The 23,591-nt window shown below is 42.4% G+C and overlaps 2 protein-coding genes across 3 annotated transcripts in view; one reads left to right on the top strand and one right to left on the bottom strand.

Moving 5' to 3' along the window:
* The window catches only part of LOC135517576 (serine/threonine-protein phosphatase with EF-hands 2-like), an 11,089-nt gene extending 6,000 nt beyond the window's left edge, over window positions 1-5,089 (top strand). The window contains exons 11-18 of the mRNA XM_064942005.1: window positions 8-157; window positions 505-855; window positions 1,190-1,375; window positions 1,584-1,726; window positions 2,099-2,205; window positions 2,653-2,816; window positions 2,923-3,010; window positions 3,948-5,089. Coding sequence (XP_064798077.1) covers window positions 8-157; window positions 505-855; window positions 1,190-1,375; window positions 1,584-1,726; window positions 2,099-2,205; window positions 2,653-2,816; window positions 2,923-3,010; window positions 3,948-4,150 — 1,392 coding nt within the window. The 3' untranslated portion in view covers window positions 4,151-5,089. The remainder of the gene's footprint in view (window positions 1-7; window positions 158-504; window positions 856-1,189; window positions 1,376-1,583; window positions 1,727-2,098; window positions 2,206-2,652; window positions 2,817-2,922; window positions 3,011-3,947) is intronic.
* On the bottom strand, window positions 5,086-23,591 carry nup54 (nucleoporin 54). 2 transcript variants are annotated; one of them, XM_064942006.1, is made up of 13 exons: window positions 23,488-23,591; window positions 18,902-18,982; window positions 13,528-13,614; window positions 13,083-13,238; window positions 12,626-12,840; window positions 12,163-12,350; window positions 11,700-11,896; window positions 11,233-11,287; window positions 11,025-11,118; window positions 9,075-9,182; window positions 6,393-6,512; window positions 5,882-5,992; window positions 5,086-5,683 (listed from the first exon to the last, which is right to left on the bottom strand). In XM_064942006.1, exons 1-13 carry the CDS (start codon window positions 23,525-23,527, stop codon window positions 5,576-5,578), a joined length of 1,560 nt encoding a protein of 519 aa, XP_064798078.1. In that variant the 5' UTR covers window positions 23,528-23,591; the 3' UTR covers window positions 5,086-5,575. The 2 variants fall into 2 exon arrangements, with proteins under 2 accessions (XP_064798078.1, XP_064798079.1); XM_064942007.1 differs by lacking the exon at window positions 13,528-13,614.

The raw sequence follows: 23,591 nt of genomic DNA, 5'->3' as shown, positions 1-23,591 counted from the left end.
TGCTTAGCTTCATGGCAAGAAGATTCTAAAGCTTCTCCAGAAGATCTTTAGCTGGTTGCCCCTGGCAACAGTAATTGACAACAAGGTGTTGGTTCTGCACGGCGGTATCTCAGACACCACGGACCTTCACCTCATATCCAGGGTGGACAGACACAAAGTAAAACAACACTAACACCTCACTTAAAGGAATAGTTCACCTGTACCAAAGTATAACCTCACAGAACCCTTCTCTTTAGTTCACCCACATTACTTAAATGTAGCTGAGCATCAATTAGACACTAATTGATGATTCATCTTGGTCTATTCTGGCCTTAGTATAGACAGGTGTAATGAACACCCCAAAATAGTGGGTCCCTAAATATCCCTAAACCTAAATATATAGCGGGCCTGAGAAGCTTAAGTTTATTGCATGCCCAGATCACTTTGCTCATTGTTTAATAATGTCTGTGCTAAGTGCAGCATTGTTCACTGTAGAATGGATCATGACAATACTTGTATCTGTAGTATGTTTCAGCTCTCCGGCCTCCCAAGAGGAAGAGGCAAAACAGGTCAGGTATGACGGACTCCGATCTAGAAGACGATGAGCCAACCGCCAAGCCTGTGGACAGCAGCAGGCGCCGGGTCCACTCCCTGACCCACAGCAGCAGCACGGGGACCAGGCATGAGGTCCAGCGTCGCTCACTGCAGGGCCTGAACAACAGGGTGACCTGCTCTGTAGAAGAGGAGCTGAAGGAGAGACGCAGGCAGGCCGGACTTAGCCAGTCCTACGGAGACCTCCGTAACTCCCTGGCTAACTCTGACTCTGACCCAGACTCTGGAGAGCTGCTGGAGGCGTACGGGGACGAGTGGAAACAGGTAACTGAGATCATAAACCATTTACATCACATATTTGTTAGAGTATGAATAAAGTTAAAATAACAGTTTGTGATGTTTTAGGAGGATTATCCATATTGGGGTGAAAGGATTAGGATAGCAGGAGCTGATGGAGTTAAAGGCTGACATTTATTTATATTATGGGGTGGAATGATTTGAGTTCTACCTTTATTTGAAGAATAGCAAAGATGACTGAAAGCAAGAGATAGACTGATTTAGGTGGACATTGTTAGTCTACAGAACCAGTGAATGGCCATCCCCCTAGTGGTGGTGTTAACTAGTAACTACACCTTGGTGTTATCTGTCTGGGCTGCAGATTGTAGACATGCTATGGAGCGACCCCATGCCCCAGGATGGCTGTGTCCCCAACGAGGTGCGAGGTGGAGGATGTTACTGGGGTCCTGATGTGACAGAAGAGGTCCTGCGACGTCACAACCTCACACTGCTTATACGCTCACATGAGTGCAAGCAAGAGGGCTACGAGTTCTGCCACAACCGCAGGGTGAGGAAAGCCACAGACATAGCACAATCAAAAGAGAATGAAATATGCAATAAACTGTAGCAAAATGTTTTTACTGCAGCCATCTATTTGAAAAAAAAGGAATACAAACTCTGTGAGTGTTTGATAAAATCCTCTAAGAGTAGGCAAAATAGCTTTGAGTTCTAAAGCAAAATAGAACCTTTGAATAATGCTTGTTCTCTTTCTCTAGGTCCTAACCATATTTTCTGCATCTAACTACTATGAGGTGGGAAGCAACAGAGGAGCGTACATCAGGATGGGTCCTGACCTGGTGCCTCACTTCATCCAGTACCAGGCCAACAGGGCTACCAGGGCGCTCACACTGAGACAAAGGTAACATAGGTCACACGAACCACAGATAGATGTTTAAATGACTCTGAGACACAGGCAGCCCAATTCTGATATTTTTCCCCGCTAATTAGTGTTTTGACCAATCAGATCAGCTCTTTTGGCAATAATTGGGGAAAAAGATCAGTTGGACTGCCTGTGTAAACGCAACCATTGTGTCATCAATGTGTCATCTGTGCGGAGAAGGTCATGAAATGGCACTCTGAACAATTGAATATCAGACTAAAAGAAGATTACCTCAGATGTGTATATGTCTGACATCTCACTCATACCACACTGAAAACCCTGCATTGAATTCCTTGTATACCTCAGACACATTATCCACTGTTTGAGGTGGTTGATGCCTTGTGTTTTCAGTGTTGGGCGGACTGAGCGTTCAGCTCTCAGGGCTTTGAGGGAAAAGCTGTTTGCACATAAGTCAGACCTTATCAGTTCCTTTCAAGAATATGACCCGGAAAATACAGGTACTGAACCACACACTCACCGTTTCACTCATATCACCTACCAGAAACCTCTTAGTACTTTAGTGAATACATTATATAAGATTGACTACTATTCATCACCATCTAGTGGCAACAGTATATTTAGCAGTCTTAAAATCCTACCATAAAGGTTCCAAATGTACACTGAATGGTGTCAACATCAAATCATGTTTTATTGCATCTCTCTCTGTGATGATTTTCTTTATGGCTCAGTATAGGATATAGATAGGATATTCTCTATGCAGTAAAAAGTCTGTCAGTGTTTTATGTTTATCTGTGTGATCACTGCATGGTCTGGTCTCTCTCCCAGGGCTGATCTCTCTGTGGCTGTGTTGAGACTGGGTTTACCCTGAAGGGTTAGTGTAGCAGTTTGAGGCTGACTGTGCGACTGCGGCATGGCCTCTGTAATATGGCTGTGTGGTCTCTCAGGGCTGATCTCTCTGGGCCACTGGGCCTGTGCCATGGAGGCTGTGTTGAGGCTGGGTCTACCCTGGAGGGTGCTGCGGTCTCAGCTAGTGGGAGACACTCTGGATGGCATGCTGGACTATCATCTTTGGTTCAGAGAACTGGCCATCACCGAGCCCAACACAGAGGTGAGGTTTACTAACACACAAAAGTAAACATACATACGCACACACACAAAAAAAACAGCAAACAAGCACCTAACAAAATTCCTGGTTGCTGCCTTTTATCTATCAGCTCTCGAATGCCAGTCTGCTTGAGACCATGTATAAGCACCACTCCAACCTGGAGACCATCTTCAGGATCATAGACACAGACAACTCAGGTGAGTAAATAATCAGCTTGGCCCAGATACCTGCCCTGTTGTGTTTTACAAACATGACCTTTCTCAAGCCTCTCAGGCCCCTCTCTGTCATAACATACAGAGAGCTTATTAGTAACAAGCTGAATATGATGTTCCATTGAAAACAAAGAGATTAATTGAACTGCATTGATCCCCAGAGGGAAAATTGGATGTGTCACCAGCATAGGACACCTACAGGAACAGACACACGTGTAACAGACGTTGTGCTTGCTTAACAGTACTTAACTAGGCAAGTCAGTTAAGAAATTCTTAATTACAATGACAGCCTACAGTAGGCTATAGTTTATTTCCTAAAAGCCCACACTGGTGGTACTCGATCTCAGATCCTCTGCCTTGCGCAAACACGTGATCGCATCCCTTGACCAATTACACTATAGAAAAGCTAGTGAATCGATAGGACAACTAGAGACATTTCAAGCTGGGGAGTGAGGCTATGAATCCAAGTCTGTTACACAGGCACATATCAGAACACATAGACCTGATGTACATTATTTTTCCTTGTCTGATCTGTGGGCTATATATCTTACATGTGAAATAAACCCATCCGATTGAGTATAAATCAGTACCATATGAAGCCAGGTTTAAAACTGCAGATTGTCACCGTCTTTCACTCAAAGACCCCTAAAATTCTTCTGGTGCACTACAGATTAAATAATGTGTGATCTGGGGGGGGGAGAAACACATTTCTATTCAAATATGTAAAGCTGAAGCAACCAGATTCCACAATAGAAATGTAAAGGTCATTCCCGATTGAGTCGATATATTGCATTCACGGTTAACACTGCATAACATTGCATTTAAATGTCAATCACACTTTAATGCTAAACTTCCATGATGCAGATTGAATAGAGTCCATGATCTAAAATACAAAGCACTATTCTCTTTCATTGTCTCCCAGGTCTGATATCGTTTGAAGAGTTCCGTCAAACGTGGAAGCTGCTTAGCTCCCATCTGCAGACAGAGATCAGTGACGAGGCCATCAGTGACCTGGCCGTCTCCATCGACTTCAACAAAGACGGCAGCATAGACATCAACGAGTTCATGGAGGCCTTCCGGCTAGTGGGAGGAGACCTACTGCAGAATGAAGGTGACCCCCACTGACACATCTTCAAACTAGAATCTACTCATTGCAATCAATGGTCAACAGTACCATAGGAGGGCTTCCAGCCGACCTACTGCAACAACGGACATGATAAAGCACTTCAAGAGGAAATACAGTATATTACTACCAACTGGAATCTACCCATTCAAATCAAATGGCCTAGCCCTGGAGGGGGTCAACAATACGATCGGGCGAGGGCTTCCAGCAATCTGCTGCCACATCAACAGTAGTCTTGCTTGCCAGCCTCATGGTGCTCCACCATGCTGCGGGGAAGGACTACAGGAATGCTAGTGAAAAAGGAGGGGGATGAACCTCTTGAGTTTGAGTTTATTTATTTCTCTGATACCCACTTCTAGAGAAAATATACTACAAACTGGGAATCTACTTATTCCAATCAATGGACCCATTTCCAGCATCTCCAAAAGGACAGATATTTAGAACCAATGAGAAAAGATGCAACATAGTCAAAAAAGAACAAGATTGAAAAGATTTTGGGGCATATTGATTATTCATACAGGCCTCTCTCAATAGGTGACCATAATATTATGACCTATGGAAATATTGATTCTATAGATGAAAACTATACAGCCATTGGCTAGTCATTGTGTGAGAGACCCAAACAGAACACGGGATATGGATTTGCAAAGCATTCGTTTTAGAAATGGTGCCTATGCTTGTGTAACAGATTAAGACTACCGGATAAACTCACCAAAAGACTAAAATGTTGCCAATGGTGCCATTGAATCAGATCCTTTTCAGTGTAACAACTGGTTTGTATGTTGTCAAGCGGGCATTCATGGGAGACAGGGACCCTGGTTCAAGCCCAGTCAGAGGCAGATTGAGGGAGGAAACAAAGCTGCTATGCTAGCACTGACACCGGTTACACTTGGGTAAGAAAGAGATCCAAACAAAGGAGAGTCATGTTGAAAAAGGCTCCTCAATGACATTTTATTAAACCATGTTGGGGTTGTGTATAATTCTTATTCAATCATATAAAATATTACTAAAGCAATAATAAAAGGCGTATTTATTTACAATGTGTTGAATATCGCACTTGAATATCACACCAAATCATCGAACAGTCACATTTCACTGGCTGTCAACCAGACAGTGTCCACCAGATGGTCTGGCAGTTTTTCTAAGGCAGTCTTGTTCCAGTTTAGATGTTTGGGGGTTTTAGGGCAGTTTCCAAGACAAAAATGATACCTAGTCCTGGACTAAAAAGGATTTTTGATTGAGATTCAATATTGAGCCATTAGTCCAGGACAAGGATTAATCTGTGTGAGAAAGCACCTCTGAGTTGAAGACAGAGACCATAGAAAAGACAGATATATGCCTTGCTAAGAAGATGCATAAACCTTTAACTTTTGTCAGCAGTGAGAGAGAGATTCAGGGTCACGTGGGGCCTGGGAGGACCTTTGAGGTCAGCCGAGTCTGTCCAGGAGGCCATGTTCTATCAGTTTGATGTCTTCCACGTCATCTTTGATCACACTGATCAGCTGACTCAGACCCTCCTGCTGCTGCTTCAGGTGCTGTGGAGAGGAGAACGGAGAGACACTTGGTCAGCAATACTGACCAACCACACACAAACAAAGACACTTAGAACTACTGACGGACTAACGGCAGACCACACACATCTGTAAGCAAACAGACAAAACACTTACATAATTTGCGTAAACATATAAATGCAGTATGTCTTGCCCATAAAAATAGAATTTTAACAGTCTCACCTGTCTGATCTCTCTGAGGAGGTCTCCATCCACACTATATCGTTCCTCTGAGCGCACCGCCCCAAAGTGGTTCTGCATCCGGATCTGAGACATCAGCTCGTTCAGACGCCCCTAATAGAGCAACAACCATTTCAAGTAAATTTTATAGACAAGGTCCTCAAATTACATGAGAACTACTGTACATCCAACAAGAAAGGGTCATCAAATCTGAATCAGTGAGAGGCGACAGGTAGCATAGCAGTTAAGAGCATTGGGCCAGTAACAGAAATGTTGCTGAGTTCCCGAGCAGACTAGGTGAAAAATCTGCTGATGTGCCCTCGAGCAAGGCATTTAAACATAATTGTACCTGTAAGTCGCTTTGGATAAGAAGAGCGTCTCCTAAATGACCAAAATGTAAATAGGTAGGGTGTCCAGAGTTGCAGCTAAAAGTCAGCTTTTAGCATAGTCACGTAGAGGGCATGGCGGAGTGCCAGCGTTTGTATGGAATAACCAGATGTTGCAGTGAACTTACCTTGAACTGCGTGGGGGCATTGAGTTCACACTGGATGGTGTCCAGCTGCACTCTTAGGTGCTCCTCATCCACCTGGATGGCATAGCCACTCTTCCTCTGAATCTCCTGCTTGATCAGCACCTAAACACACACAAACAGTTTATATACTAAGGCTGTCCCTGACTAAAAAAAAAAAAATCTTGGTGTTTTGCAGGTACCATTTAATTTAATGAGGCTGCCAGTTGAGGACTTGTGAGGCATCTGTTTCTCAAACTAGACACTAATGTAGTTGTCCTCCTGCTCAGTTGTGCATCGGGGCCTCCCACTCCTTTCTATTCTGGTTAGAGACAATTTGCACTATTCTGTGATTTTGGGCATGTAATCAAACCCACAAATGCTGATGCTCCAGATACTCACAGTTTTATTGCTTCTTTAAAATCAGGACAACAGTTTACAATTGTGCTAACATAATTGCAAACAGGTTTTCTAATGATCAACCAGCCTTTTAAAATTGTAAACTTGGATTAGCTAACACAACGTGCCATTGGAACACAGGAGTGATGGTTGCTGATAATGGGCATCTATGTACATATTCCATTAAAAATCAGCCGTTTCCAGCTCCAATAGTCATTTACAACATTAACCATGTCTACACAGCATTTGATCAATTTGATGTTATTTTTTTTATTTTAAATTTGCCGTGATTTGCCACCCAAACGTTTGAATGGTGTATATATTACATACACGCACACACAAAGTTTTGGATATACCTACTCATTCAAGGGTTTTTCTTTAGTTTTTACTATTTTCTACATTGTAGAACAATAGTGAAGACATCAAAACTAAGAAAACACATGGAATCATGTAGTAGCCCAAAAAAAGTTAAACAAATCAAATATATTTTAGATTCTTCAAAGTAGCCACCCTTTGCCTTGATGACAGCTTTGCACACTCTTGGCATTCTCTCAACCAGCTTCATGGAATGCATTTCTATTAAATGGTGCCTTGTTAAAAGTCCATTTGTGTAATTTCTTTCCTTCTTTAAAACCTGTCTAGGACACATGTTCCGCTAGCGGAAAAAAGATACACTTGTCAATGCACCCACTGTGTCAGAATTTTTAAAAACTTTTTAAAAACGGAAAAAGCATACCATGCGATAATCTGAGATGGCTCAGAAGTACACAACATGGGGCGGCAGTGTAGCCTAGTGGTTAGAACGTTGGACTAGTAACCGAAAGGTTGCAAGTTCAAATCCCCGAGCTGACAAGGTACAAATCTGTCGTTCTGCCCCTGAACAGGCAGTTAACCCACTGTTCCTAGGCCGTCATTGAAAATAAGAATTTGTTCTTAATTGACTTGCCTGGTTAAATAAAGGTAAAATAAAAAAATAAAAATGTCTCCGCCATGTTGGAGTCAACAGAAATACGAAATTACATCATAAATATTCCCTTACCTTTGATGATCTTTCATCAGAATGCAGTGCCAGGAATCACAGTTCCGCAATAAATCATTGTTTAGTTCGATAATGTCCATTACTAGTGTCCAATTAGCTACCTTTGCTAACACGTTAATTCATATGTCCAAACGCTGGCGCCAGTCCAGGTGAACTCGGACGAAAACTTTAAAAAGTTATATTCCAGGTTGAATAAACTGGTCAAATTAAGTAGAGAATCAATCTTCAGGATGTTGCTATCATATATATCAAATAACGTTCCAACCGGAGCATTCGTTTTTGTCTACAGAGTAATGGAACACATGACAATATCATGAGAAATGCGCCTGGCCAGGAACTGGCATTCTGCTAGACCACTGACCACTGATGGCTGCCATCCGGTCCCACATCACACTAGAGGCTTCATTCCACGTTCTACTGACATCTAGTGGAAGGCATAGGAAGTGGGAACAGATCCACATCTTACCGGGATGTGAATAGGCGATGAGTTGAAAATCAACCTGCCCCAGAATTTCCACTTCCTGTTTGGAAGTTTGTCTGCCATATGAGTTCTGTTATACTCACAGACATAATTCAAACAGTTTTAGAAACGTCAGAGTTTTCTATCCAATAGTAATAATAATATGCATATATTAGCATCTGGGACAGAGTAAGAGGCAGTTCACTATGGGCACGCAATTCATCCAAAGTGAAAATGCTGCCCCCTATCTGTAAAAAGTTAACCGGTCTAGGATCAGCGGAACCCCGCGCCAACAGCCAATGATATTGCAAATACAAATCAACAGAAATCTCAAATTAAATTTCACCATTTTAAAGATAAAATTCTCGTTAATCCAGCCACAGTGTCTGATTTCAAAAATGCTGTACAGCGAAAGCGCCACAAACGATTATGTTAGGTCACCACCAACTCACAGAAAACCCAATTTTTCCAGCCAAAGAGATGAGTCACAAAAAGCACAATTAATAATACTACATGATTCCAAATGTGTTATTTCATAGTTCTGATGTCTTCACTATTATTCTACTGTGTAGAAAATAGTAAAATAAAGACTGGTACTGTATATTACTGCTCGGCTAAAATAATCTTGGTCGACCAACAGCTTAACGACCAAACAATCAACTAACTGGGGTCAGCCCTATTATACACAGTTAACTTCATGATATTCTGTCGACATTCAAAATATGTTCACACACCCCTGTACCAACTGACAACAGCCAGATGACTTGACTTAATAATAAATGGCACATACCTGTAGTACTCTGTGAGAGAGATCCATCAGCTTCCTCTTGTATTGAGCGATCTTAGCCACTGTTGTTGCCTGGTTCTTCTGCAGTTCACTGATGTCATTAGAGATGATCTGGTGAAAGACCACAGGAAACGTGTACATTACTACATAGGAGGAACCCACCTACAGCATATAAAAGAGGGTACTGAGAAGCATGTGAGGCAGTACAGGAAAGCTGTAACAAAAGGCCAGCGTAACGTAGCTCCCCTCCTGGATAGGTCTTAGTAGCCAGATTCGTCTAACAGTCCTTCAAGCTGAATAAGAACCAGCAACCTAAGGTTCTTTATTCATTATGGTACTGCAATTTCCCTATCCCTCTACACTCTTATAACACTTCTAGAAGCAGGCCATATACAGTGGGGCAAAAAAGTATTTAGTCAGCCACCAATTTTGCAAGTTCTCCCACTTAAAAAGATGAGGCCTGTAATTTTCATCATAGGTACACTTAACTATGACAGACAAAATGAAAAAAAAAATCCAGAAAATCACAATGTAGGATTTTTAATGAATTTATTTGCAAATTATGGTGTAAAATAAGTATTTGGTCACCTACAAAAAAGCAACATTTCTGGCTCTCACAGACCTTCTTTAAGAGGCTCCTCTGTCCTCCACTCGTTACCTGTATTAATGGCACCTGTTGAACTTGTTATCAGTATAAAAGACACCTGTCCACAACCTCAAACAGTCACACTCCAAACTCCACTATGGCCAAGACCAAAGAGCTGTCAAAGGACACTAGAAACAAAATTGTAGACCTGCACCAGGTTGGGAAGACAGAATCTGCAATAGGTAAGCAGCTTGGTTTGAAGAAATCAACGGTGGGAGCAATTATTAGGAAATGGAAGACATACAAGACCACTGATAATCTCCTTCGATCTGGGGCTCCACGCAAGATCTCACCCCGTGGGGTCAAAATGATCACAAGAATGGTGAGCAAAAATCCCAGAACCACATGGGGGGACCTTGTGAATGACCTGAAGAGAGCTGGGACCAAAGTAACAAAGCTTACCATCAGTAACACAATACGCCGCCAGGGACTCAAATCCTGCAGTGCCAGACTTGCCCCCCTGCTTAAGCCAGTACATGTCCAGGCCCGTCTGAAGTTTGCTAGAGAGCATTCGGATGATCCAGAAGAAGATTGGGAGAATGTCATATGGTCAGATGAAACCAAAATATAACTTTTTGGTAAAAACTCAACTCGTCGTGTTTGGAGGACAAAGAATGCTGAGTTGCATCCAAAGAACACCATACCTACTGTTGAAGCATGGGGGTGGAAACATCATGCTTTGGGGCTGTTTTTCTGCAAAGGGACCTGGACGACTGATCCGTGTAAAGGAAAGAATGAATGGGGCCATGTATCGTGAGATTGAGTGAAAACCTCCATCAGCAAGGGCATTGAAGATTAAACGAAAAAAGCATTTCAAGGTCCTGCAGTGTCCTAGCCAGTCTCCAGATCTCAACCCCATAGAAAATCTTTGGAGGGAGTTGAAAGTCCGTGTTGCCCAGCAACAGCCCCAAAACATCACTGCTCTAGAGGAGATCTGCATGGAGGAATGGGCCAAAATACCAGCAACAGTGTGTGAAAACCTTGTGAAGACTTACAGAAAAGGTTTGACCTCTGTCATTGCCAACAAAGGGTATAAAACAAAGTATTGAGATAAACTTTTGTTATTGACCAAATACTTATTTTCCACCATAATTTGCAAATAAATACATTAAAAATCCTACAATGTGATTTTCTGGATTTTTTTCCCTCATTTTGTCTGGTCATAGTTGAAGTGTCCCTATTTTGAAAATTACAGGCCTCTCTCATCTTTTTAAGTGGGAGAACTTGCACAATTGGTGGCTGACTAAATACTTTTTTTGCCCCACTATGTGTACGGGTAAGCAGCGCAATTGTAGCGGAAAGCTCACGTCTACTCTGGACTGGTGCTGTTTGGTCATCTGGTCCTGAATCTTCAGTCTGCGGAGTAGTTCTTTGAAACCAACCATGGGGACGGGGATCAACCTGTAGGATTACAAATATCATCAGTTCCATATACAGTTTCAAAATGATCATCTAGCTCAGAAGAATTAATGATAACAAGCTTTTAATAACCTTGATTCACATTGAACAACTTACTTGTCCGCATCAGGGTTATCCACCTTTGCCTGTTCCCAAATGATGGGATCCACACCTGAAAACAAGCAACAAAACTCTGAGTCATATACAAGTCACATTCTTAGTGCTACATGTGGACCAAGTAGTCCATACGCTGTTGTTTCAATAAACCATGAAATGAAACTAAACAGAAATCCATGAAGTCACAGCTGTTGTACAACAGACATCTGTTTATCTAAAAGCCATGGCCTTGTTCCCATGCATCAACCAATGGTTCCGTGTCAGATCATCGGGCACCAGATTGCTATAACATGATGTGCTTCAGCTGATATGGAAAATGCTTATTCAGACGCGGTAAAATCTGGCATGCATCAGCAACGTCTGAGCCGGGGAATGGGACCATGCTCTCAACATAATGACTCAGTTAACTTAGTTGTGATGGAGGTGAGAGAAGAGCGAGTATGGGGAAGACACACAACCAAATTTACCTGCTGGTGCATTCGCCAGCAGCTGTTTGAGCTGTGCTGGTGAGAGCTCAGTGCGTGTAACAGACATGAAAACTGCTAGCTGTGTGAGCTGGGCCTTGGTGTTAGCCTGCTCTACATAGCTGTACAGTGTTGTAGCTGGGATCCTCTTAGATGTGCCGTTAGGGGAACGCTCCACCACATAGATCACCACCTCCGTCCTAGAAAGAGATAGACAGGCATTCAGTGTTACACGGTTACAGTGTTACAATTTGAAGAAAATGGCAGCCCTGCCACTTGGTTTGCTATCAAAGTGAGTATTGGGTCTGGAGAAATGTAATCTCTGTTAATAGGGTCATAGATTGAACAATGGATGCAGGGACTGACAGAACATGAGGACAATGTGATAAACTTAACGATACTACATACAGTATATTTTCTGTTGTGTACCCATAGACTGTGTCTGGTAGCGTCCACTACTACTCACTGGTCATCAGGCAGGGCTTTGACTCCCTCTACGTTGACGGTGAGAGTCTGGTTCCCTCCCAGCACCTTGTGTAGAGACTCAACCAGCTGCTGCTGTTGGCTACGAACATCAGCCTCCTTCTTATTGAAGGCCAGGACAACCAGACCATCCTCATCCTTACTGCCTGGGATACAGCTGTAGCCCACCGCCTTGCAGACACAAACAAATATGATAAACTTGCAGTTTGTGTCCTTTGTATTCTCTCGATAGGACTTTGGTGGTCTCTCTTATGCCGACATATGTGACAGTTAATTGAACGCAAAGCACTGGTCTACACCACTGCAGTTACCTGCAGCCGGTAAAAGAAAGGAATAGTACAACAAACCTCGTCAACATGTGAAAAAAGTTTAAGATTAAAACGGCAATTTGCTTTATTAAAATAACAAAACACTTAATGTCAAAATATGCTGATACGAGGCATTACCTTGAACCTGCAGAAAGGGTTCTCCTGTGTGAAGTCTACAGGGGGGAGTTGGTTGTTGAAATAGCCCTTGCCTGTTCCCCAGAAGGCCTGGAGCTGATTCCACTTGGCCAAGATGGCATCTCTCTCGTCCCCAAGCAGGGTGGGGGCAGACAGGGCATTAGCTGTGTGGACAAGCTGATTTGACTGGGCCGGGGCCTGCTGCCCAAAAAAGCTTCCTATATAGAGCAACACAAAAGAAAAGTTGTTTTGCTAGGATAGCTAAGTTGTTTGGTTTGCATACACCGGGGGTCAATCGCAATAGTCTATCCTTAATTCCTCCTTGAGTTCTCTCCTCGTCTCCGTCTCAAATCGTTGGATCTTCTGTTCCCTCTAAGGTTAAGGAAGCGAGGAGAGGACCCTAGGAATTGAGGAAGGACTTTTGAGATTCACCCCTGCTCTTAGCCAGAGGAACGCTTACCTTGCTGTTGCTGCTGTGGCTGGATATTGAAGCCACCAAATCCACCTCCTAGAGTTGTCCCCAGACCTGTTCCAAACCCAGCTGCAGCAGTAGTGCCAGTGCCCAGCCCAGAGGAGAACCCAAATCCCTTATTCTGGGTATTACCAAACAGTCCTCCTGGAAGGATAAATAATTATATCAGTAAAACCATTAAATGGAAAATAAGGATTTGTTGAGTATTTTGGCTTAGAATCTTAGGTTCGGGTTATAGTGTGTTGGTAATCTGAGAATGGAATGCTAGTATCGGGAGAGGCCATGGCAAGGAGATAACATGTTATGGTAGAGTGCACCATCTAGTAGTTGCCATGCAGAATAGCAGGAGCAAGCAAAGTAGGACAAGGCCGTTCCTGCCCTGGCTCTCTCCGTCTGTACCCAGCCCTGCCCCAGCGAGTTCCACAGTCCTGACCTGTTGTGCTTGCAGGAGCGGCGAAGCTGAAAGTTGACCCAGGCGCAGCAGCGGATGTAGTGGTTGTCCCAAAACCCCCAAAAGCACCTGAGCAAGACAAACCAGACCGTCAGAGAGAAGTCAGAGAGCATGGATGAATGGATGGATAATGGAAAGAAATGTTGCTTAAATTCATTTAAAAAAAAGTTAGCTTATAACAGTGAACCTTTTTTTGTGGAATACACACAAGGCAATTCTAGGTCTTGTGGCATATTTTGGTTAAACTATCCCCAATTCAATGGAATTGCAACCCTCTGCATGCACAGTGCGTTCTTCCATCACATGATGCTGATTCTCAAGATCTTGCACACTAAGGAGATGCTATTGAGCCAACACTAATACACTGTCTGAGCCAAGGACAACATACTTTCTGGTAAGTTTTAATTACAATACTGGGTGGGGTGAATATATTCTATACGGCATACATTATTTTTTGTTAACTAGTAAATAGTAACCTACAACAATGTGTGTTTAAATCATTTCTAACTTGTTAACAATTTCTGCTAGTTAGTTTTTGCGACCTTGTGGGTTTTGGCTTGCTTGAGCCTGCTAACTGAGTGTTAATTCACTTGTTTCCATACATGTTTCATTTTAAAACTTTTCTCACAAAGGAGTTGTTTAATCTAACCGCTTAACTATTTATATGTACATGGTGTGTGTGAGTAATATATATAATTTTTTAAATCTAATCTTGACAGGAAAATGCCACAGGCACTATCTGATGTGTGGAGATATTTCACTGCAACTAATGTAGAAGGAAAAGCTGTGTACAGAAGATGAGCTGAAGGCAGTCATCAATGACCTTGAACCACAGAAGGTATTTGCACTGGTGGCAGACAATGCTGCGAACGTGACGGCTGCTTGGTCTAATGACATCATGGCACTGAAAACAATGGATCAACTCTACAAGAGAGCCAAGGAAATGGTTAGGTATGTGAAGGATCATCAAGTTATAGCAGCAATCTACCTCACCAAGCAAAGTGAGAAGAAGAAGAGCACCACATTCAAGCTGCCCAGCAACACCCGTGGGGGTGGTGTTGTCATCATGTTTGACAGTCTCCTGGAGGGGAAGGTGTCTCCAAGAAATGGCCATATCTCAGTCTGCCGATATGGACAGCACAGATCGTCCTAGATTATGTGTTTTGGGAGAGAGTGGTAAGTAGCCTGAAACTTCTGAAACCGATAGCAGTAGCCATTGCACGGATTGAGGGAGACAATGCCATCCTGTCTGATGTTCATACTCTGCTTGCAGATATAAGAGAAGAAATCCGTACCGCCCTGCCCACTTCACTGTTGCTCCAAGCAGAGGAAACTGCCATTTTTAAATACACTGCTCAAAAAAATAAAGGAAACACTTAAACAACACAGTGTAAGTCCAAGTCAATCACACTTCTGTGAAATCAAACTGTCCACAAAGGAAGCAACACTGATTGACAATAAATTTCACATGCTGTTGTGCAAATGGAATAGACAACAGGTGGAAATTATAGGCAATTAGCAAGACACCCCCAATAAAGGAGTGGTTCTGCAGGTGGTGACCACAGACCACTTTCTCAGTTCCTATGCTTCCTGGCTGATGTTTTGGTCACTTTTGAATGCTGGTGGTGCTTTCACTCTAGTGGTAGCATGAGACGGAGTCTACAACCCACACAAGTGGCTCAGGTAGTGCAGCTCATCGAGGATGGAACATCAATGTGAGCTGTGGCAAGAAGGTTTGCTGTGTCTGTCAGCGTAGTGTCCAGAGCATGGAGGAGCTACCAGGAGACAGGCCAGTACATCAGGAGTGGTGGAGGAGGCCGTAGGAGGGCAACAACCCAGCAGCAGGACCGCTACCTCCGCCTTTGTGCAAGGAGGAGCACTGCCAGAGCCCTGCAAAATGCCCTCCAGCAGGCCACAAATGTGCATGTGTCTGCTCAAACGGTCAGAAACAGACTCCATGAGGGTGGTATGAGGGCCCGACGTCCACAGGTGGGGGTTGAGCTTACAGCCCAACACCGTGCAGGACGTTTGGCAAATTTGCCACTTGTGTCCTTTGCTCTTCACAGATGAAAGCAGGTTCACACTGAGCACATGTGACAGAGTCTGGAGACGCCATGGAGAACGTTCTGCTGCCTGCAACATCCTCCAGCATGACCGGTTTGGCGGTGGGTCAGTCATGGTGTGGGGTGGCATTTCTTTGGGGGGCCGCACAGCCCTCCATGTGTTCGCCAGAGGTAGCCTGACTGCCATTAGGTAACGAGATGAGATCCTCAGACCCCTTTTGAGACCATATGCTAGTGCGGTTGGCCCTGGGTTCCTCCTAATTGCAAGACAATGCTAGACCTCATGTGGCTGGAGTGTGTCAGCAGTTCCTGCAAGAGGAAAGCATTGATGCTATGGACTGGCCCGCCCGTTCCCCAGACCTGAATCCAATTGAGCACATCTGGAACATCATGTCTCGCTCCATCCACCAACACCACGTTGCACCACAGACTGTCCAGGAGTTGGCGGATGATTTAGTCCAGGTCTGGGAGGAGATCCCTCAGGAGAACATCCGCAACCTCATCAGGAGCATGCCCAGGCGTTGTAGGGAGGTCATACAGGCACGTTGAGGCCACACACACACTACTGAGCCTCATTTTGACTTGTTTTAAGGATAGTTTGTGTCATTTTGTTGTCAGCACATTCAACTATGTAAAGAAAAAAGTATTTAATAACAATATTTAATTCATTCAGATCTAGGATGAGTTATTTTAGTGTTCCCTTTATTTTTTTTGAGCAGTGTACATCAAAGTGTGAAGACTTCTGCCTGAAGCCCATACATGCCGCAGCGTACATGTTGGACCTCAAATATGCTGGCAAGAGCATACTGTCTGGCGCAGAGATCAACGATGCCTATGGTGTCATCACTACCTTCTCACCAACATGGCCTGGATGAGGGCAGGGTTCTTGGCAGTCTGGCGAAGTACACATCCAAGCAAGGGCTTTGGGATGGAGACATAATACGGCAGTTGTGCCAACATATCACATCAGCCACCTGATGAAAGGAATTTTGTGGATCTGAGGCTCCTTCCCTTGTTGCATCCATCATCCTCCAAATCCTACCAACATCAGCCGCCTCAGAGCACAACTGGTCCTTGTTTGGGAACACACACACACCAAAGCACGCAACAGACTGACCAATACAACGGTTGAAAAATTGGTAGCAAATTCTGAGGCTTTTTGAGCTTGACATTGAGCCACCCCCAACAAGGTTGGAAAGTGACAGTGAAGATGAGGCCTCAGAATCTGATGTTCAAGAGGTGGACATTGAGGAGGTCCAGGGAGAAGACATGGAAGCCTGAGAGGAAGACAACCAAAGCTTTAGTTTCTAGACTATCATTGTACAGATATGTTGAAAACACATTTGGGAGATGCGATGGATCATTGGGGATCATTCAAAATTCCCTTTTGTTGTTCAGTGAAATCGTCCCATGTTTAGAGTCAACTCATTTAATTAAATTTCAATTTGTAACTAAATTGTACTTATGATAAGGTGAAAGGTGTATATGATATGGTAAATATATCCAATGCAAAAAACATCTACATTGAAATGGTATTAATATTATTTTGAATATATTCCCGTTAATTCCCATGTATCCCACGGAAAGTTTCCACCTCTAAATATTCCCAAAAATGTGCAACCCTAGAAGAGATCAATTGATTTCTCCAAGGGAGGGGGTCCCTAATGCTTTTTTAGAGTGGAGAGGATAAATACTCTTGAGAAATAACACAGAACATGTCATGTGCCTGCCAGGCAAACAGTGGCCTAACAGATTCAGGAAAATGTGATAAGAAACACATAACATATTCCACAAAAATAATCTAGCACAGCCTTTCCCAACTCCGTAATCAGAGCCCACCAGTTTGACACAGGGATTGTGCTGACAAAGGCTGTTGTAGCAGAGAGAGGATGTACGCAAAACAGGCAACATGCAAAACATCAGATGAGCATTTAACATATGCATAGGGTGAGATGGAGATATACAAAAACACCACAACAAAATACACAGTCGTGTAGGGAGAAATGGAGAGGACAAATGTGTGCTGTAGACATACTAGACGGATTGACTGATTAATATATATTTTTAAAAGGCATCTACCTGCGCTAGCCAGGCTATTACCAAAATTGAACACAGTGGCTGCTGTGGTAGCTGCACCAAAGCCCCCAACATTAAAGCTGATTGCAGCCACGTTGGGAGCTGCTGCATTTAATCCAAACCCCCCAGAACTAAACCCACCAGACGTGGTGCTCCCGGCTCCTAGCCCCCCAAATCCTGTAGCCAGCAGGCAGGCAAGGCAGGCAGCGAGAGAGAGAGAAAGGGGTGCAGAGGAGGGTTAGTGTAGAGAAGAGCACCACGACAGTCCCACACTGGGAAAGCTTCAAACACATTGTTTGTACAAGAGTACGCCCGGTAGCGTCATAACAGATGAGCCCCAACAGTGATGTTTTCAGTTGATGGAATTACTAAGCAGAGGAGATGCAACTGAAACTAATTAACAGCCACAAACCTCAACTCCCTGCTCTGTTAGTCAGTCAGTTAATGAATAAGATACTAGTATTATGCTGAATACACAGGTGTAGTTGAATGGTTATTTAGTAGTAACCACATTTCACACTTATGTGGTAAGCTGGTAGCCTGGGTGCCAGTTTGTTTCTACTCTCTTGCCAACTCCTTATAGTTTCGGAAATTCCAGACCTAGGGCAGAAATAGCACTCGGTCTGGGAAACATGGCGGATTCTCTTGGCAACTACGAAAAATAAAAGATCCTGGGGAGTTCTCTTCAAACAGACAACTCTCCCTACAAATCACGAGTTTGGGTAGGCAAGGCTTAAAACGTAGGCAGGAATTGTGCTCATGAAAAACTTACCACAGGCAGACATGCCAGAACGTTGCGTTTCTATACCTAAGTTCACAGGCAAAACCTTTGCAGTGGTTTCAGTGTCAGTAGTTGAGGCAAACTAGTAAAAAAACACTAATTTAAAATAACTCTATGATACTATTGTGTGTCCAGGAGATGTTTACGCTAGGGCAACAAGCAGATAAAGCAGTTATGAAAGCAGAACTCTTCCCTTTCCTCTATTCCAAACTGACATTGTATATGTACAGACAAGTTAAGCTGGAAGGAAACCAGTCTGTCTAAAAAGACTAAACTCTTTCTGTCATTGTCATGCAAAACAGCATCATGCTATGTTTGGTTTGCCAATGAAGTATGCAAGAGAACAAACAGATCTGGTACAGGGCTAGTTGGCTGGTTAGTTAGTAAAGTTGGCGTGACTGTCAAACACTGATGTAGTGGACAGTCCCAGTCTTACCTGTGGTGGTGGTGCCAAAGCCGCCGAAGCCAGCGGGGGCCGCAGCAGTGGTGGTGGTCCCGAAACCAGGGGCTGCAAGACCTGGTATAGCCAGGAAGAAAATTATTTAAGTCTTTACAACCAAATTACAATCCGTTAGTGTCTTGACCAACAATAAAATATGTAGTCAGACAGTGGAATGTTATGAGGATGGATGAAGTGGATAAAGTTGATGCCGCAATGGGCAACTGCATCCCTGAGTTAAGACAATCTGCAGAACAGGCTGCTACATTTCAGAATGTCGCATTTTGATACAGAGGTTCACAATACAGAAAGAGAAACACAACACTGCTTTGAGAATCACTCCTATCAATAATCACATTGAAATCAATTGCGCGAGAGGGGGGATATGAGGTTGAAAGTCCTGTAAAAACAAACAGCTCAAAAACCACATGGAATCTGGCAATAATGTGTACATCACTGGTTAAAAGACAATTTGTAGAAGGCAGATCTAATTTTTTTTGAAGTGGGTCTATCACTTCCATTGAGATCACCCTGAAATCAATAGAACAGGGGGGAAAGGTTTGGGGTTTAACACGGTTTAAAATTAACACTATTCAAAGGCGCCACAGAAACTTGGAAAAATGTATACATGGTTGGTTCAGATGAGAATTTGTTGAAAGCATCCATCTATAGTTTGGCATGGCGGGTGTTGATTTCGGGAGGCTTCCATCACGGTAATGGAAACAATAAGTAAATAAGTTCTGTTAGTTAACTAATGAATCACGACCCACCATAGGATATCAACAGTGACCACGGTTGGCTGCTATTTAAGTGATATGTTGGTTGACTTTCAAATCCGTGTATTGATGTGGCCAGCAACTTCTGTAGAGACTGCCCAAATTTACCTAGCTTTTGTACCGCAACTAGCCATTTAAATGATCATTTATATTAAATTTGCCAGCTTTCATAGAGTAGGTGTATATTAAATATATTATTATACGCCTAGACATGCACTCAATTGACTGTAGCGCATATAAAGCACCCACAAGCTACCGGTGGCTGAAAACACAATCATCGCGGGATAAACGAGCGATGAATTTCCCAGCCAAGGGTGGTCCAGATAACCTCTCCCGGGTAGGGGGCAGTATTTTCACCTCCGGATGAAAAGCGTGCCCAAAGTAAACTGTCTGTTACTCAGGCCCAGAAGCTAGGATATGCATATAAATCGGTAGAATAGAAAACACTCTAAAGTTTCAAAAATGGTTAAAATAATGTCTGAGTATAACAGAACTGATATGGCAGGCAAAACCCTGAGGACAAACCATCCAGGGGGAAAAAAGTCATATGTCATATGATTTTCCAAATGTTTTCTATCGGATACCCTTATTATTAGGAACCTGGTTGCAGTTCCTATGGCTTCCACTAGATGTCAACAGTCTTTAGAAATTGCTCTATGTTTTTCTTTTGAGAAATGAAGTAGTTCTATTCATTATAAGTGTCACTCCAGGTGGACTCCACTGTTTTGGTGCGCATGAACTGGAGCTTGCTCCATGTTGTTTTTATCTGGTATTTTTAACAGTATTATTCCGTCTTAAATTTTTGCGATTATTTACGTTTACCTGAGGTTGAATTAGGAATGTTGTTTGAAATGTTTGTCGTAAAGCCTTTCTGAAATCTGACACAGCGACTGGATTAACAAGAAGTTACACTTTATTTCTATGTATAACATATATTTCCAAGAATGTTAAATATTTGAATTTGCCCATAAGAAGTAATAAAAAATAAAATCATGCCTTCTTCCCTGCAAGTGTATACTCGTCAGACGTCATCAGAAGTGTCAACTTAATTTGAGGGCTGAGCGGGTAGAGTGTCTTAAGTGTTTGGACCGCAGCCAGTGTGTCGGTGTCTTCAAGCAGTACATTGACAGTTATTTTGGTCGACCATCGGTGGCAGCATTGAGTCTGTTCTACAGGGTTTCTAATTTTGCAGCCCCTAGACGTAGAAGAGTGTTTCCGGTGGAAAATGTGAATACTAGAGGTCGACCGATTAGTCTGAATGGCCGATTTATGAAAACTTGAAATTGGACCTAATTATCGGTAATCGATCATGGCCGATGACATTGCACTCCACGAGGAGATTGCGTGGCAGGCTGACTACCTGTTATGCGAGTGCAGCAAGGAGCCAAGGTAAGGTGCTAGCTAGCATTAAATGTATCTTTTAAAAAACAAATCGATCTTAACACAATCACTAGTTAAACTAGTAATATCATCAACCATGTGTAGTTATCTAGCTTGTCCTGCGTTGCATATATTCAATGCAGTGCCTGTTAATTTATCATTGAATCACAGACTACTTCGCCAAACGGGTTATTTAACAAGCGCATTCACGAAAAAAAGCACTGTCGTTGCACCAATGTGTACCTAACCATAAACATCAACGCCTTTCTTAAAATCAATACACAAGTATATATTTTTAAACCTGCATATTTAGTTAAATTCATGTTAGCAGGCAATATTCTTTTAACTAGGGAAATTGTGTCACTTCTCCTGCGTTCTGTGCAACAGAGTCAGGCTATATGCAGCAGTTTGGGCCACCTGGCTCGTTGCGAACTGTGTGAAGACTATTTCTTCCTAACAAAGACAGCCAACTTCGCCAAACGGGATGAAAAAAAAGCGCAAAAGCGCATTTGCGAAAAAAGCACAATCGTTGCACGAATGTACCTAACCATAAACATCAATGCCTTTCTTAAAATCAATAAACAGAAGTATATTTTTGTAAAACATGCATATTTAGTTAAAAAATTAATGTTAGCAGGCAATATTAAACTAGGGATATTGTGTCACTTCTCTTGCGTTCATTGCACGCATATGCAACAGTTTGGGCCGCCTGGCTCGTTGCGAACTAATTTGCCAGAATTTACATAACATTGAAGGTTGTGCAATGTAACAGCAATATTTAGACTTATGGATGCCACCCGTTAGATAAAATACGGAACGGTTCTGTATTTCACTGAAAGAATAAATGTTTTGTTTTCGAAACGATAGTTTCCGGATTTGACCATATTAATGACCTAAAAGCTTGTATTTCTGTGTGCTATTATATTATAATTAAGTCTCTGATTTGATAGAGCAATCTGACTGAGCGGTGGTAGGCAGCAGCAGGCTCATAGGCATTCATTCAAACAGCACTTTACTGCGTTGCGAGCAGCTCTTGCTGTTAATGACTTCAAGCCTATCAATTCCCGAGATTAGGCTGGCAATACTAAAAAACCTATTAGAACATCCAATAGTCAAAGGTATATGAAATACAAATGGTATAGAGAGAAATAGTCCTATAATAACTACAACCTAAAATGTCTTACCTGGGAACATTGAAGACTCATGTTAAAAGGAACCACCAGCTTTCATATGTTCTGAGCAAGGAACTTGGCATTTGTTTGGCACATTAGTTTCTTCTCCAACACTTTGTTTTTGCATTATTTAAACCAAATTGAACATGTTTCATTATTTATTTGAGATTAAATTGATTTTATTAATGTATTATATTAAGTTAAAATAAGTGTTCATTGTTCATTCAGTATTGTTGTAATTGTCATTAGAGATATATATGTATATAGTGATAAATCGGGTGATTTTTATATATATCGGATTTTTTTGGTCCTCCAATAATCTGTATCGGCGTTGAAAAATCATAATCGGCAACTAGGCATCTAACATTAAAAGTCAGTCAAAATGTTAATTAAAATGGTCATTTAAATGGCTAGTTGGGAGACAAATATAAATTATCCGTGCCATTTGAGAAAATCCTGCAAAATTAGTACAAAACCAAAGATATTGATACATTTTATGCAATTGATCTTGTCATTGTGTTGACTATACACTTTTAAACTATCACCACCAATCTGAGGGGAAAATTGTGTGTAATTCCCGCCAATTTGATGTAGTCAAAACGTCAATTTGTGTAATGTAGGAACACAATCATAACATCATGGAAAGAAGTATATGGTAAAATAATAATTCAATATCCTAATTTAGGATAATAGTAAATAAAGCAAACGCAGAGGTTTTCACATTGCTATATTCTTCTCTAGTTTAACCAGTTAGACAGATAAAAAAAGTGTCCTAAACACAATTTAACCAGGCGATCTAAACTAGTATACGGATCTATACGGAAGGATGAATATTTGACGTCCTTACACTTGCTCGTCCGCAACATAAGGGATTCAACAGAATGTTGCTGACGACTAGGTAGCTAATGTAGTTAGTTAGCTTCGCTAGTTAACTATATTAGAAAGTTTACAACTGGCAGTTTAAATAGCAAGATGACTTAAATCGATGATTCTCCATTTATGTGAGAATAGTTCAAACAAACTGACTAGCTAGCTAGTGTATGAACATTCTAGTAAGCTAGCTAGCTACTTCGTTAGCTAACCTTAACTGGCTTGACCTGCAGTCAAGGCCGCCTTTCTTACTTTTGTGGTTTCGTTAGCTGTGGCGTACGTAAATTAAATCATAGCCATCCGTCCATCACAATCTCTGCTGTTGATAGTAATGTAAAGTGCTTTCTCATAAATTCGATATCAATAGATGGAAATATCTCCTTACTTGCTGGGTTGGTGGCAGCGCCGCCAAAGTTGAACGCCATGATTTAATCCTGTTCACAGCAAATTGGGTCCGTGGAGGAAGTGTCGTTGGATTGTACAGTTCCG

This window comes from Oncorhynchus masou, chromosome 28 (genome assembly GCF_036934945.1).
Source record: "Oncorhynchus masou masou isolate Uvic2021 chromosome 28, UVic_Omas_1.1, whole genome shotgun sequence".
NCBI lineage: Eukaryota > Metazoa > Chordata > Actinopteri > Salmoniformes > Salmonidae > Oncorhynchus > Oncorhynchus masou.
This window is presented reverse-complemented; position numbering and strand designations above follow the sequence as displayed.